We start from the raw sequence: 17,031 nt of genomic DNA on the forward strand, positions 1-17,031 counted from the left end.
AACATCTGAATTCTGTTGTCCTTTCTGCAGGTAGTTTCCAGGTTTTATCATTGCACTGGCATCCCAGTGGAGATTCTATAATGCTGCTGAGTAAAGATCAAATGTGCGTGTGCTACTTAGAAACCGCAGATGAAAGTTAAACATTTTAACGTTGGAGCTGGAGGGTGCAAGTGAACCATAGTGTCTGGCTGCAGTTGTCTGCCATATTGCAGTGTGTTCCTGTTGAGAGCAAATGAGCATTGTAGGCTGACTGCAACAGTGACAAATACTAATGCATATTATGATGGAAATTTGTTGTTCAAAACAAATGTGAAAAATTTGCTTTTACAACCATTAGGTGGAGAGATTCAATAGCAAAGTAATTTTTAAAAATGTATTTGGAGTTTGTATTCTATAGGATCTCATTTCTTTATTGAGGTCCTTTTTTCTTGTTGGGAATTGCATTTTTTTTATTCTTGTTCTGTCTGCTCAATCCCTTGTATCGCATCACTTCCTACAACTGAGACAGAGCTGCTAGGTTATCCTTGGAAAGAAGTCCATGTAATCATTGACGAGCTAGAGGGATAGAACCAGTGGCTGTTGACCAAAACATCATCTCAAGTTGTAAATTTGTCTCTGGACTTGGCCATTGTGTTCATCAACCTGAACACTCAACAAAATGAAGATTTGGGATCATTGCCTTTAAAAGTCAATGAACATAACTTCAAGTACTTAATTGGCTGCAGAGTACTTTAAGAACATCGCAAGGATCTGAAAGGTACTATATAAAATGCAACTTTGTTATTTAAGATGACGTATCACACACAGTTTCTCAAAGATTCACACTTCCTTGTTTGAAATTCTGGGAGACTCCACCTAATGCAAACGACAGGTCATTTGATGTTTGTGATACCTACTCGTAATTGTACAGGACTAGCTTTAACGCTGTGATGGGGCATTCCAATAATGAAACATCATTGGACCTGGACATTGCAAGAGAGTTAATGATGTTATGAGTCTTTTTATTCCATAATGTATGTTGCACAATTAACATTGTATATTACTGCACAAAGTAGTGTGTGTGGATCATGCATTTCTTAACTGATTCATAGGTAATATTTAAGATTAAGCCCTTAATGCATACTTTTGTAATAATAAAAACCTTTGCACCAAGCACAGAAAATATTTTCTTCTTTTACATGGGCAGAACAGTATATTACTGAAACATGACATCACTGAATATTAGTTGAAATATTTGTAGCACTGGATTTATAATTATTTATGGTATGTTTTTCTAATAAAATTTGCACTAAAATCTGTTTGTATACTCGCTTTGTATGCTGTATGTAAATTATATTGTGTTAAGCGATCCAAACTTACCTTGTCATCAGGCAAAGGTTGGGTACTCCAAGTCCTGACAGGGCTTGAGTTTCCATGCACGCACAGAATGGGAGCAATGGGAGGACAAGGGCCCAGTGTGGATGTGTGAAAGAAGAAAATGGTGTGAAAACCCTGGATCGTATGATACAGCAGATGAGTCCCGGGCAGGGACAAATCCCAGAGAGGGAATGGGGAGAGGTGTTCCAAAGTAAGAGAACCAGGGAAGGAACCACCGTGGAGAAGAGCAAAGACAGAGGCATCAAACAGTATAAGTGCTGTAGTTGGAAGGCTTTAAGTAGTGAGGGCTCAGGCAAAGCCTTGGAAATCTGAGAAGACAGCAGAATGTTGGTGATTCCGTAATGCAGGCCGAACATGGTTGGAAGAGCTGAAGTTGTGCTTGAGTTGGTGCTGGTGTGCAGACTCGGGAATCCCAGGGGAACAGAGTTTTTGGGAGATGAGATTGAAGCTCTGCGAGCCGTTGAGGCAGTCAGTCGGAGTGACTTTGAGTGATTTCCAAGGCTAGATTTTTGCAGGTGAAGACTGGAATCCTTTGTGAAAGAGACATTATTGATGTCTCTGTGGGTTGCTGAGAAATCCATGGGATCTGTCTTGATTGCATTTGCCATTTATTGGGCAGTGTAGTGTATTTGACCAGTTTGCCAGTTAATTCACATACACCTCATATTAACAGTGAATGTTAAGAGTATAAGATAAAAATAGATTTTGTAAATTATTTTCTGACCTTCCATAGTAAAGTTTATTCAACCAAAAACTCTAGAATCTTCTGGCTTTATTCTCTTAGCAAATGTCTTGAATTTCAAACTTTGTCTAACTGGATTGTATCAAGAACTTTGGAGTCTGGTCCAGGATCATAACAGTTGTATAACCTGAGATGTTAGCTGAGGTTTGGAATTAAGGGCTATTTTGTTGTCTAGGGTGTAAACAAAAGGGAGAAGAGGTTAAAAAGTAAGCTTTATGTAGCAAGGTGAATTGTGTGTCAAAATAAATACAAAAAGCACTCCATCTGCATAGAGGAGCCGATGGTGCTCATTCTATGCAGAATATAGAATGAAGCTGCTTTCCTTCCCTAGGCTTGATCATCCTGGAGGGAAGCAACTTCTAAGCACCTTCCCATAGCAAGAACAACTGTGGTAATTTTTCACAACACTGCAAATGCTCTGTCTTTGCAAGAGTTGTGTGCCAGCTTGTTTCTGTTGAATGTTGACTTGGCTCCCACTCATCACCCAATTCATTTAAGATTGCCATACCTTTCCACTTGGTTGTTTGAAACCACACTTCCTCCGAGGAGCTTAAATATGAAAGAAAAAAGGCCCTTCTGGCCATCAATAAGGTTGAAAAGAGTAGAAAATTAGGTATGCTGAACTTGGGATTTATAAATTGAGTAGAAAGGAACATATTGCAATACAAAGTTGAGTACAAGTTTGACAGGAAGATTTTCAACCTCAAGGCTGAAAGCAAAGACCAGAATCTCATGCAAGACCTCCAGTATGCAGATGACATATCCTGGCGCGTGTGCGCACACATGACCTATGCACTACCCTCGACCTGTTCAAAGAAACTATCAAGCCCTAGGGCTACATCTGAATGCCAGTAAGACAAAGGTTGTCCTCCAGCAAAAACTTGGGCTTGCAACAAATTCCCCACATCACAGCTGTAGGTCGCCTCCTGTAGACAGCAGAAAGTCAACTGTCTAGGTATCCACATGTTCCAGTTAACAACCATTGACATGGCCATTCTGCACAGGATCCAGTGTGCAAGCTCCTTCTTTGGGAAGCTGCTCAGACAAATCATCTTTAATCATCACCTGCAAATGGACACAGAAGTTGCAGTATACAATGCAATTGTCCTCCTGACTCAAAGCTGGATGACATATCACTGACACCCAGGAGAGCTTAAGACATACCATCGTATGGAAGATCCTACACGTTACCCAGATGGATCACTATGAAAATGGCATCCTCTAGTAAGATGTCCTGAGTATAGAAATGACCATTCTTACTCGGCAATTGTACTGGACAGGCCACTGCAGAACGCTGAACACACCTTCCAAAGTGTGTGCCCCCTACTCTCAGCTAGTGATTGATCAAAGATCACAGGGTGGCCAACAGAAACATTTCAAAGATACCATGAAAGCTTACTTGAAGAATATTGGCTTTGACCTCAACAGCTGGGAAGAGCATGCACTACACCACCCACAATGGCAAGCACCGCTTCAAAGCGTAGCTGATTTTGAAGCAGGGCTGATGATTAGTACAAAGACAGGAGGGCAAGAAAAAAGCTCAAGAAGGTGCACATCCCCTCATCACCCACAGACTGACTGCCGACGTGGGATGTGAATTTTTAAAATTTGTTTCTCCGTTAGCCTTTTACTTCCCCACCTTTACATTGCACTGACCTCATCTATCTCTTACAGCCTTTCTCACTCCCTTTTTCTCTCTCTCTCTCTCACTTTATTCTAGGACTCCGTTGTAAGCGCCCTCCTCACTCTGGTGGACTGCCATGAGGTTAGTTGTGTTGAGCACAACATGTTATAAACTCAAGGGTTTGCATCAAATATTAATTGTTTCCTGTTTAATTTTCCATCTTTGATTAGAAATTATAATTGAGCTTATTAAATAGGAAAGTCATATTGGGTGAATAGCTGGAAGCAAGATGAAGAAAAGCTGTCTGCAGTAGACTGGGTCACCTGTCCCCATCAATGACAGTTGACCTACAACCTTCAGCTCAATTGGAAATCATTGAAAGAACCTGATCTGAATGCACCATCGTAATTATGGATTTGTTTTGGGTGTTGGATTACAAGTCTGAACAAGTTTCATGAACATTTGTACAGGTTAATGGCCAATTCCAAAATATGGTTTTAATCACCCAACCTTAAAGACATGGATGGATTAGAAAAGGTTCAAAGAGTTGATTAGAATGTTCTGTACCTCAAGACTACATTATGAAAAGATGAAACAGTTCTTCAAAACAATGAAAGGCCCAGATAAAGTTGAATTAAATAATCCTGGGCAATGAGAATAGGAGAGAACACAAGTAGAAAATTCATCAGCTTTGAATAGGGTTGGAGCTAAAATTTCTCCACAGACCAGTGGACTGGGGTGGGGGAGAAGGAAGAAAGAGTTCTAGAAAAGGGAATTGAGTTGAGGTCAATTATCACTTAAAAAAAGGATCAATGGCTGTCAAAGAATGGAAGGTTATAGAGATATTTAATCTCCACCCATGGGCCATTGGAAATGAAATGTGATTCTGATCACAAGGGGATTAGTAAACTCTGGGTTTCCTGGCTTCTTAAATTTGATTCTCACATGCCACTAAGTTTTGGAAAATGACCACACACAATAATTTTGCATATTTAATGATCAGTTTTATTAGCAATTGTGATGGCTTTAAATAAAACACAAAAATGCTTACAAAAGATTGGATTATAGTTATCACTATACTTTAACACAGTCTAAGCATCTTTTGCCAATCATTCCCAGTTTCTGGATTTGATGAGCACGCTTCATTAATCTCTCATTTTTAAATGGACTGATGTCATTGTACATAGCTGAGTATTCAACTATTGACACCAGAGCTACCTGTGAATGTGTTTGCAAATATGTCAAGACTCTCTAAAATGTGTTGAATTCTTATTGTGATGTAGCCTGCCCCACACATGTCTCCACCCCCTCCCCTCACAACAGTGGACTTTACTCCCTTGCTGCTTACTTAAATTATTACTGAGGGAGCAGAGTTTCAGTAAAGGTAAGATTAAGAAAAAGCACAAATTTTCATTTCTGACTCACTCCTTAGTCTTTAAATGAGTTACTTTTTACAGAACATATGGAGGAAGAGGGGAATTATTTAGAGAATAAAACACTGTTAGGAGCTACTAGGAACATAGGAGCAGGAGCAGGAGTAGGCCTTTCGGCCCCTGGAGCCTGCTCTGCCATTTAACTGGATCATGGCTGATCTTCTACCTCAGTGCCATCTTCCTGTACTATTCCCGTATCCTTTGATGTCATTGGTCACAAATTTTTTGATCTCTGCTTTGAACATACTGACTGAGCCTCCACAGCCTCCTGGGTAGAGAATTCCAAAGATTCACCACCCTCTGACTGAAGAAATTCTTCCCCATCTTGGTCCTAAAGCAGATACATTTAATTGCTAATTGAATTTGTAAAGGTTGGAATGTTTTGGTCAGATAGGGCCAATGAGTGTGGCAGATACAAAGGAGCACTGAATATTTGCACCAGTGTGACACTATTTGCCGTTTTAAATGTTTGAAAGATTTTGTTGCTTTGCTAGTCAGTCTGAAGGGGTGGAAGTTTGCTTAATAGTGATTGCCTGCAACTGCTTGGCTTGCTGGACCACTTTAGAGTAAATTAACCATTAACCATATAGTCTAGGACAGGGCCTCTCCAACTGTGGATCCTGAGATTTTGGGGTCGTGAGTTCCAAGGCAGCAATGGCTGCCGCGGAACTTGAACTGAGTGCTAACAGCTGCAAGGCCTCTTCAAATCCCAGCATTTCTTTTTCCACTGGAGGGCATGGCCTAACTGACTTTTCTTTGAGGTCTGTTTACTGCTCCTAGAAGCTAGTGAAAAGGTAGGTGATTTAACACACTCTGCAGTCATAGCAATTTTGAAGCCTCAAAATGGGGTCACAGTGGGAAAAGGTTTGGGAAGCACTGGTCTAGGAGCAGAAACCAGATTGGGTAAGGCGGCCAGGCTTCCCTGAAAGGTGGTAGTGAACCTCATGGGTTTTTTTAACAGCAGCTTTTGTGGTCACATTATTACTGTGCCACTCAACCACTTAATTTCATAACTTCTTGTGGTCGAATTGGATCTTCTGGTGCCATAAGTTGCTAGTCCAGTACCATAATCACTACACCACTGTACCCCTATTTATCACTATTGCTCAGTATTTAGAATGAAAGAAAACTCTAGCCCTTGTATGACAATCAGGGTACTACTAACAACTGCAACACCCTGTTATGTAATGGAAATAGCTTCCTTATAATGAATTACACATTATTTCTGGATTACAACCGAGATACTGACACATCAACCATGTTTTTTTGTGATTATTTTATCTTAGTGAGGCACCATTATAAATTAAAATTGCTCACAAATAACAATAAGTGACTCCAGTACTGTACCCTGTGTTCAGCAGGTGATTATAACTGTCTGAATTATATTTCAAATCTCAAAAGGATGGAATATTCAGAACCCAAGATTTCTGAAAATTTGTAACAAGATACTCAACACTTGAAAGGGTTTTCAGTATTTGCACAAGACTTATTAAAATAGTACTTCAATCTGCCAATTTGAATATACATAAACAGATCAAAGCAGAGGTTTTCAACTATAGAGACAAATATGACTACTTAAAGGCACACCTGAGTTGGTCAATATTGGGGCCTGTTAAACTAGGCTAGACATTTAAAATAAGCTTTCAGCCACTTACAATGGCAGCCATATTTGGTTACAGTTTTAACTGCTTGTTTTTTTCACAATTCATTTTCTGCTGTTCCCAATTCAGAGAAAAAAAACTTTTAAGAATGGAAAACTGTGTAAAACAATGTATTCTTTTAAAATGTCAAAGCCTAATTGCTGCTAAATAAACACAGAGGTCAATAAAGAGGCTGCAACCATTCTGTCTCTGGTGATTTGTATTCCATCGTTTGCTTTTTTGATGTGACACTTGAGGAAATGCATTTCAGTAAGATATATAGAGATGGAAAGTATTCAGTCATCTGTGTTTGATTTTATGTCTAATAAAAGTGCTGCCTCAGAACCAATCTGGAAACTCATTCAACAGAAGGCACTGGGAAAATGAGCAAACCACTGTAGATTGGGGGTGTGCTGGTTGTATTGCAACGTTCTAGCTTTGAGATACATGGCTGTTGTTTTTAGGCTGACAATGCTGCTTACAACCTATGCCGGTTTTCTTCATAGCATTACAACAATTCTCATTCAACAAGTGTGAAATCATCTGCGACTCTGAACATTACTGATCTTAACCACCCCATCCACAAATGTGCTGTCGTAGTACAGCACCTGGCCATCATTTCAGACCCATGACAAAACTGGAGTAGTGCAGCTTCAGTACTTGCATTCCCTTGGAAATCCTGACAATCAGTTCTTTATCTGTTTTACAGCTGCTGCATAGTGAACTGTGACTGTTCAAACTTCCCTCATTATGACAACTATCAGAAAAGATATTCCCACGATCTAGATTGTATCTGAATCCTGACATCCACCTTCCCTCAGAGATAGAGAATGCATTATTGGTCTATATTTGAAGGTGAAAGGGTAATGTAACTCACTACATTACGCACTTTCTCTTCATAAAAGCACAGACTTTCATTTCCCTCAGGCTCCTAGTGGACATAATAGCATTCCATCCCTCCAACATGTCCTGTTTCCATTAGGTTTCAAAAGCACAAATGCTTAAGTACAGTAAGCAGATCATCAAAAATGATAATAGACCCACAATACAAGCAGGGCACACTGCTCATCATTTTCCAGATTGCAATGCTATATTTTCCTGTGAATAATATGCAATAATTCTGAAGCAATTTGTTTTTAAAAATGACATTGTACCACATGCTGCAGTATATATAATGTGCTCTCAGGATAGAATACAAACTGGCCTGATGTATCCAACTCCTTTACAATATGCATCCAAAACTGCCCAGTTCCTGACTGAAGGTTGGATTAATAGAAATTGAAAAGGTGCAGAAGAGGCAATGTAAAATACCATATAGGTGGAAGATCCTACCAACTGGGCACAGCAAAGCTTAAAACCCTTTGGTTTAAAATCCAATTGTCCCCCTTGACATTGAATAGCCCAGTTTGGCTTCATTGTTAATGAAGGACATTAGACCAATATAGGTCTGGATGAGAAGGGGTCGCTCCAGGATCAGCACTCCATTAGCCCGGCCTGGCAGTGGTGCCTCTTTGTGAGCCTTCTTCACAGCTTGGATTAATTGGGTCTTAAAATTCTCGAGCTGGAATTTAATAAAGAGAGTGTCACAGTATTGGAAAAGCAACAAAAGTCAACTTGTTTCAAAATTGGTCACTGACTAGACAGTGTGCACTGGAAATTAAAAGCAATTTGGCAACTTATTAAAATTCAACAACTGGAGCTTGTGAACTAAAGATTTATCTTGTGCTGGAAGAGGAAGTACCCCTATGATTACTCTTATAATTACATAATGACACACTATACACTAATTAAGCCAAAGACAACCCTACAGTGCACATACAGGTGTTCTATGATCAATGTACAATTTTGTTCAATCTGAACCCACTTGGATTCATTTGGTTGTGAAGCAGATAGCATTGGCAAGAGGAAGCCAATGCATTTAAGGGAAAGCCAGATAAGCACAAGAGAGTAAAAGGACCAGAAGGATATACTGATAGGGTTAGGTGAAGACGGGTGGAGAAGCCTCATGTGAAGCATATTTACCAACATGGACCAGTTGGGCCAAAAGGCTTATTGTAATGCTTCTCTATGAAATTCTATTAAGCTCTGATTAGTTAGTCAGCTAAGCTTAGAAACTAGTTTCTAGTTTAATGCCAATTTACAATCCATACTGCGTGCCAAGTGTAGAAAGTAGCACTGTGCGGCAGAAGAAGCCATGAAACATTAAATCACTTGGCTTATTTATTACCTGACAGAGGGATGCAATCTTCTCATCTGCGTTTGCCATGGGGTGTTCAGTGAAGGTGGCATATGGCATGTCAGTGGACCATGGATTCCAGCGGTTAATAAATGAAGGTCTATCCCGCTTGTCCCATTGAACGCGAATCCCATGTCCCTCTCTCCTGTGGAAACAAACAAGGCAAATGACGCCACCACTTAAAGTAGTACAATACGCCTCTTGGAAGTAATGTTTATGGCTTAATACAAAAGAGTAAAAATAGGCTTATATTCAACAACAAAAGGGGTTGAATGGTTCAGACACTGCTAAATATGCCAGTGGGTACAGGCAGAAAAATACCAGAAATAAAACTGAGTGTGAGAAAGACACAGCAAGTTGGCGGGCATCTTCAAACAGGAAAGAGAGGTTAACTTTCCAAATTCCGTCCTTTCCTCGGAATTAGCTAATTTCACATTTGAAAAGTAAATCAGTCATTACAGGCAGTAATGGACTATATCATATTTGATCTCAAGAAGTGGGTACAGTTTGCAAGGCTGCATATTTATTGCCCATATCAGAGGTAGAGTTTGGGGACTTGGATCAGGCAATCAAATATAACCCAATTGCCATTAAGGGTCAACCACATGGTGTGGAACTGGAGTCATATGTTAAAGAAAGACTTGCATTTATATAGACCATCAGATATGTCTCAGTGTTTTACAGCCAATGACGTACTTTTGAAATGCAGTCCCTGTTGTAGGAAATGTCGTCAATTAGTACACAGCAAGCTTCTACAATCAGCAATATGTGATAATAACCAGATAATCTGTTTTTAACAATGGTGGTTGAGGAATAAATATTGGCTAGGGCACCAGGGATAACTCCCCTGCTCTTCTACAAAATAATATCTTGGGATCTTTTGGAACCATCTGAGGGGACAGATGAGGCCTTGGTTTAATGTCCTATCCAAAAGACGTACAGCACTCCCTCAGTACTGCACCAGAGCATCAGCCTTGATTTTGTGCTCAAGTCCCGGAGTGGGACTTGAACCCAGGTTGTGATTCAGAGTTCTATCAATGAGCTATGGCTGTTGTTGGTAGGTGGCAAGCTCTAGTTGATTTTATAACTACCTGGTAGCTTTTATGGTTAATTTGCCAATTGACAAATTACCAGACTTATCGAGTGAGGCATTGTGGAATTTGAACTCATCTCTCTAGGTTGTTGATCCAGTTCCATCATCAGTAAACTACCGCACACATTCTTTGGACTTCTTGTGGACATCAAGCATTTTTTGATTTTATTCAAGATATACAGGTTTTTTTGCATTGATGATGGGGTCCTGATGCTCCAGGACTCTGAAATACGTAGCAAATTTATGTACAAACTTTTGTGTACAATTTACAGCATGGAATCAGGCCATTCTGCCCAATAAGCCTCCTCCCACCCTATTTCATCTCAACCTATCAGCATATACTTCTATTCCTTTCTTCCTCATCTAATTATCAAGGTTCTGCTTAAATTCACCTGTGCTATTTGCCTTAACCACTCCACATGGTAGCTAGTTCCACATGCTCACCACTCTCTGGAAAAAGATGCTTCTCCTGCATTCCTTATTGGATTTTTTAGTGACTATTTTCTAAATATGGCCTCCAGCTTTATTAGAGCGTTCACTGTATTAGTCCAGAATCTGGTGTGGGACTCACCACAGGATTCGTTCAAAAATACTGGATAAGACAAAGGTTTCACTACAGTACTCACTTATTCAGAGACTTTGGAGGAAACAGAAACTCTCCAATTGAAATGGTATCCACTGCATTGAGTGAAATTCGAATAACCTGTCGGCAGATGAGGTTGATGAAGTCATATTTACAGAGGAGTAGGGATCGCTCAGTGATCAGTACCAGGCGTTCCTTCTCGTTGTTCCAATGGTCAATTCTGCAACACAATGGAAAACATTCATGTTTAAAAAAATGTACAAATATATCATCCAAAATATTTTTCACACCATAGAAATCAGTTCGTTCTTTCTCCCCTCTTTTGAAGACACCAAGTCCTGTTGGAACATAGCTTCGCCCCAGCACCTCACCAATACTAAGTGTAAGTCTAGAAACTGAGCATTGGCAGGATTTGTGACTGTGGAGGGCATCGCAACGGAACCAGACGCTGTCTGTGCCTGATGTGTACACATCATTATATGCAACCATGTGTATGCACACTTATCCAAGCTATGCTACCATGCCAGTGGATTAAGCTGGCTAATATCATATGACTATAACCTAGTGAGAAGCCACACAATAAAATGATGGAGGTGGTATTTTATCTGTTTCAGCACAGTATTGTTTCTTGTTCATTCATAACTAACAAACAAAACTTTATTAAGTGCAACACCACCAACATCTTATACACCTTTAATGTAATATAACATCCCAAGGATCATCACAGGAGCCTGATCAAACAAAATATGACATCAAGCTACATTAGGGGATATTAGTGCAGATGACCAAGAGCTTCATCAAAGGAGCATCTTAAAAGGGGAAAGAAAGGTAGAGAGGTTGCAAACAGTCTGGTTCAGCTTCAGACAGTTGCCGAAGAGAGGAATGGAGGGGATGGCTAGGGAACAGTTTGTGGCAAGGATTTAAGGCAACCACCATGTGCTGATTCACAAATATGCTGAAACTGCTAAGTGTGGGGTAATAAATGCTGACCTTGCCAGCAATGCCTACACATTAATAATGTTTTTTTTTAAAAATCAGCAACGTCCCACAAATAGCAATAAGGTGAACTACTTAACCTGGGTTTTCCTGGGGGGTTCCAGCTGAAATCTGAACCTTGGGAAAAACCCTCTGTTCAAATATTATCAGGGATTTTACATTATCCTGAAACACTGGAACAGACAGGCAGGGCCTTGGGTCATCGTTTATATAAAGTTATAGTTAGGCCTCATCTGGAGTACTGTGTCCAGTTCTGGGTGCCATGCTTGAAGAAGGATGCAAAGGCATTGGAGTGAGTACAGAGGAGATTCACAAGAATGATTCCAGGGATAAAGAACTGTAGCTATGAGGATAGACTGGAGAGGTTGAGACTGTTTGCCTTGGAGAAAGAAGCCAGAGAGGAGACTTGATAGAGATAGTCAAGATCCTGAGGGGTATGGACCAGGTAAATAGTAGGAAACAGTTCTCACTCAAGAGAGCATTAAGAACTAGAGGGCATAGATTCAAAATAATTGGCAAAAGGAGTAATGATGATGTGAGGAAAATTTTTTTCACCCAGAGTGTGGGTGGAGTCTGGAACGAACTTCCTGAGAGGGTGGTGGAGGCAGGCTGAAAAGAATGAATGTGCAAGATTATGGGGATAAGGCCGGGGAGTGGGACTAGGTAGAATGCTCTTTCAGAGAGCCAGTGCAGACCTGATGGGCCATCAATGGCATCCTTCTACACTGCAAAGATTCTGTGATTCATCTTAACTGAGGAATGGCAATAATGTGGAGCTCACAACAGAGCTTTGCTTACTTGACAAGGCGTTCCTTCCTCCACTGAATATGCTGACACCTGGCATTAAGTCACTGCGTTGCAACTCCTTGTGAAATCCACCAAAGCAACATTAGGTCTAACTGAATGAGCAAATATACAATGGTCATTGGATATCCCATTTTAATACTATGGAAATAAATCAAATTAGACAGTGTGTGTATATATTTGAAAATAGTGCTGATGTTTTTCCACTAGATGGTGCCACTTCACTTGCTAGATCCTGGGTATCACTGTAAAACTGCAAGATACATCACGTAATAGCTTTTTCAACACTTTGACTCTTCAAATCTAATATTAAGTTCCTGACAAACTAGAAGTGGAAGTTGGAATGAACTGTATAATGTTATAATACTGGTAACAGTACTACATAGCAACCATATACAGCAGTATACAATACCACTTGTGAAAAGGCCACAAGTCTCATCACTTACTCAGTTAGCAGCCACACACTCTGCACACCTCCATCCTCTGTTGGCATGGCGATGGACCGAATATCAGAAACAGCCCGTTCAATGGTCCCTGGCTAGAAGGAAGAGAGAATGTTTATAGTGAAAAACTATGCCAAGAAGAAATTTTAACAAGAGGTTAAATGTTGGTTTATAACACCACAATGTCAAGGTCAACCTACAACTATTCACTCAAAAACTTTTATCAAGGTCTTTACAACCTGTCCACCAGCAACTTCTGCTGGGAATGAAAAGGACAGCATTGAAACCCAGCCCAGTAGCCTGTGAATGAAGCCAATGAGACACAAGGAGCAAGCATATCAGCCAAGGGCCTGAGAAGAAGAGGTGACCATCAGTCTGTGTAATACATGAGTGTGGTTTGTGGGGCTGGTCTTATTCCACTTGCTTCAATTAGATTTCACCCAAACCTAATTGGTGATTTTGCTTTCTGCCTCCTTGTTAACTCATTGCTACGGTTCCATGGGTAACCACCCACAGATGCCATTCAATTTGTCTAAAATGATGAGTGCCAGCAAGTTAGCTGACTGGATGGGAAAGTTGTTGGATATCAAAGCCAAGGCCAATCAGGTCCCCAGTTAATGAAGTTGAAGTTTGACAATTTTTTGCCTATTCCACCATTTTATCAATATAACTTTGCAGCTTTCTTTGACCTTCAGAATATTTACTGTGTTTCCGATTTGAGCATCATCTGCAAATTTGGACACTCATCTCTTTTGCCCGACATGTAAATCATTGAAGTCATCTGAACAGGAATATTCTGACATCTGAATCCTGCATTACATCATTACCCACCTCCAATCACTCTAAGAAATCACCTCTTAACTCCTACTCATTTCCTCTCATTTTAAACCAATTTGCTACCATTCCACTAATTCAATATCCCTCAATCCTCTCTGATAGTCATTTCTGAGGTACCTTGATGTAGGCTTTCTCAAAGCCCATCTGCATCATATTCACTACATTTCCCCCCATCCACTATAACGGTCACTTCCGCAAGGAACTATCAGTTTATCAATGCATGTAGTTTGGTTCCATTCCTTTGCTTAACTTACATTCTGTGCAACTGAATGACAAATTCTCAGAGGCTTTTTATCTTAACATCAGTGAAAACATCCAAAACTTGGGCTTCTTTCCAGCTTGGCAGTGAGGTGATCAAAGTCACCAAGACTTCTTCTATCAAGCCTGTGACATCCAGCATCTAGTAGAACAAGGGCAGCAGCTGCGTGGGAACATTACTGCCTATACGTTCCCCTCCAAGTCACACATCATTCTGACTTGGATATTTATTGACATTCCTTCATCGGCACTGGATCAAAATTCTGGAGCTCCCTATCTAACAGCACCGTGGGAACACCTTCACCACACAAATTGAAGCAGTTCAAGGCACCACCACCTCCTCAAGGACAACGAAGGATGAGCAATAAATGCTGGTCTTACCAACAACAGCCATATCCAGTGAATGAATAAATTAAAAAATAACACTGATTTAAGATTAAAATCAAATTTAAACTCATCTTTTATTGTAATATAGCATTTTCACCACTGCTTTCGTGACTGCAGATTTCTTGCAGGGTTGAATTATGAGAACAGGTTACATAAACTTGGCTCACATTCCCTTGAGTGCAGAAGAGCAAGGGATGATCATGCTGTTTAAAAATATCGAACAGATCCAACACGGTAGAAACAGAGAAACTATCTCCTCTGTCTTATAATCAAAAATATGGGGATACAAGCATAGAGCTAGGCCATTCAGAACACATTTTTTCACAAAAAAGATTAGTAGAAATCTGGAACTCTCTCCCCTAAAAGACTGAGACAACTGGAACTTTCACGAGTGAGACTGATAGATTTTTGTTAGATAAGTCTATCAAGAGATATGGAGTAAAGGCAGGTAAATGGGAGTTGAGGTTCAGATCAACCACAATTTAACTAAATGACAAGAGTAGGCCCAAGGGGTTCTTTAGAAAAGACAGGCTGGGTTTGCAGCCAACCATCACAAACATGTTAGAGACCCCAAATTACCCATGGGTAGCTGGTGTGTATATTTTCTTAAAAGCCAGTATTCACATCCCCTAATCTTTTTGTTAGGCTGTGACTAAGAGTCACTATCTGAAATTAAATACTGTGATTAGGAGAAAAGTGAGAAGGTGATCACACTGTGACAATCTCTTAAACACATCAATTAATAATTTAAAGAGCATTTAGCATCATCTTTCCTTTGAGTTATCACAACACTTTGCTCAATCCAACATCGATTCCTTGACAGAAGCCTGGGCTACAATCTCTCTCTTTAAAAATTCTTCAGAGTAGCTGCCAGAACAGGAATAAAAAGACATAAAATAATAGGCCATCTTATTTCAAATCCATGGCAGGCAAACATTGAACAGGGCATCATAGATACTAGAAGATGATAAGGAGTCTCTCCTGGACAATGAAGTGAGCAGCCCTTTCTCTGCCCAGAATTTGGGGTCTGGTTTACATTTAAAAATTGTGTGTATTATCAGTGATAGATATAGATCTGGTAAAATTCTAGAAATATAAACCAGAGAGATAAATTAAGATAGATTTGAATAAATATAATCAGATGTTTACAGATAAAGAAACACAGGTTTTGATGCTGACAGTAATTAGTTATTTAAATAGATTTAGAAGACTGCACGGTTATTAAAATGGTTGTAATGGGCTATGTTACTGGACTAGTCATCCAGAGTCCTGGGTTAATAATTCAGCGCAACTCCAAGTCCCATCAGTTTGAGAAATCAGTTTGAAAAGAATCTGGAAATAAAAAAAACTGGTATCAGTAAAAGTGACCATGAAGTTGTCAGATTGGCAAAACCCAAAAGGAAGAAAACCTTCCTTAACCAATCTGACACATGACTCCAGGCCCACACAAAAATGGTTGATCTCTGAAGTAGCCAAACAAGCCCCTCGAGTTCTACTATGCCATTTGGAGACCCCCACCATAACTTCCTTAGGAGCAACAACAATAGACAATTTTGCAGTGAGTAAAACATAGAAAAATAAAGATATAAACAAATATGTACCTTATGCATACGCGTATAGGTATAAATAGAATTATACGTATGTAATGTTTCACAAGTATAAATATAGGTAAAAAGATTTAGACATGGAGCCATAAAAAATGTTCATATGACCACGGCTGATCTATATAAATTTAGATACAACTATATATAAATATGCAAATGCACAGCAATGTAAACAAATGATTAGTTAGGTATAAATACAGGCGGATCGGGATAGCGGCCGGCTCGACCCCCTTACCCTGAACACGAAGTAATCCTTGATCTTGGCCTGCAGAGTGGGATCCTTCACACTGAACGGAGTCAGGGTCTCGGCCCCATGGGCTGCGGGAACGGCGCTCTCCGAACTGCTGACGGCGGCGGCCGCGGGCTGTGAGGGAGGCGGCTCAGTTCGTGCGGCGGCGGCGACTCCCCCCGGGAAGCCCGGGCCCGCGATGCCCTCGGTGGGGAGCACAGCCGCCTCCGGCTCCACCGAATCATCCATCTGCAGCATGGCCGTCTTAGCAGAGCGGGACCCCGGAGAAGGAGGAGGAGGAGGGAGGAGGAGGAGCCTGGGAGACAACAGCTGGCCTGGCCTGGGGAGAGGGGAGGGGCCTGGGGGCTGAGCGCAGCAGCGGGGGGGGGGGGGTGGGGGGCAACGAGGCGGAGCCAGAGTCGGGGGCGTGGCCAGTCGGGGGGCGGGGCAAGGAGGCGAGGCGGGGCGGAGAATCGGGGGCGGGCCAGGGCGGGGCCTGTGACGAGATCAGGATAATGGGGGCGGGGCAGGAGTGGAGAGACTATACCGGGCTGGGGGGGGTGCGTTGCTAAGGGAGATAGTGCCGGGGTCTAGAGCTGGGGTTTGGGAAAGGGATGAGATGGGATCAGTTTGTGACTGAGACAGAGCCTGGATATTAAGTTAGTGCCTGCACTATGGGACTGAGATTGGAGAGGGCCTGGAGTGAGGGCAGGGATTGTAGAAGGTTTGGAGTGGGCACAGTGAT

General features: G+C 41.0%; 2 protein-coding genes across 4 annotated transcripts in view; one reads left to right on the forward strand and one right to left on the reverse strand.

The window, feature by feature from the left end:
- Positions 1-1,152, forward strand: part of wrap73 (WD repeat containing, antisense to TP73) — a 36,259-nt gene extending 35,107 nt beyond the window's left edge. For all 3 annotated transcript variants that reach the window (XM_041206638.1, XM_041206639.1, XM_041206637.1), the window contains exon 12: positions 31-1,152. In XM_041206638.1, coding sequence (XP_041062572.1) covers positions 31-140 — 110 coding nt within the window. In that variant the 3' untranslated portion in view covers positions 141-1,152. The remainder of the gene's footprint in view (positions 1-30) is intronic.
- A 3,578-nt stretch (positions 1,153-4,730) lies between these two features.
- tprg1l (tumor protein p63 regulated 1-like) lies at positions 4,731-16,628 on the reverse strand. The gene is made up of 5 exons (XM_041206864.1): positions 16,293-16,628; positions 12,975-13,066; positions 10,772-10,948; positions 9,044-9,197; positions 4,731-8,377 (listed from the first exon to the last, which is right to left on the reverse strand). Exons 1-5 carry the CDS (start codon positions 16,542-16,544, stop codon positions 8,183-8,185), a joined length of 870 nt encoding a protein of 289 aa, XP_041062798.1. The 5' UTR covers positions 16,545-16,628; the 3' UTR covers positions 4,731-8,182.
- Between the last annotated feature and the right edge of the window lie 403 nt (positions 16,629-17,031).

This window comes from Carcharodon carcharias, chromosome 15 (assembly GCF_017639515.1).
Source record: "Carcharodon carcharias isolate sCarCar2 chromosome 15, sCarCar2.pri, whole genome shotgun sequence".
In the NCBI taxonomy this organism is placed as follows: domain Eukaryota; kingdom Metazoa; phylum Chordata; class Chondrichthyes; order Lamniformes; family Lamnidae; genus Carcharodon; species Carcharodon carcharias.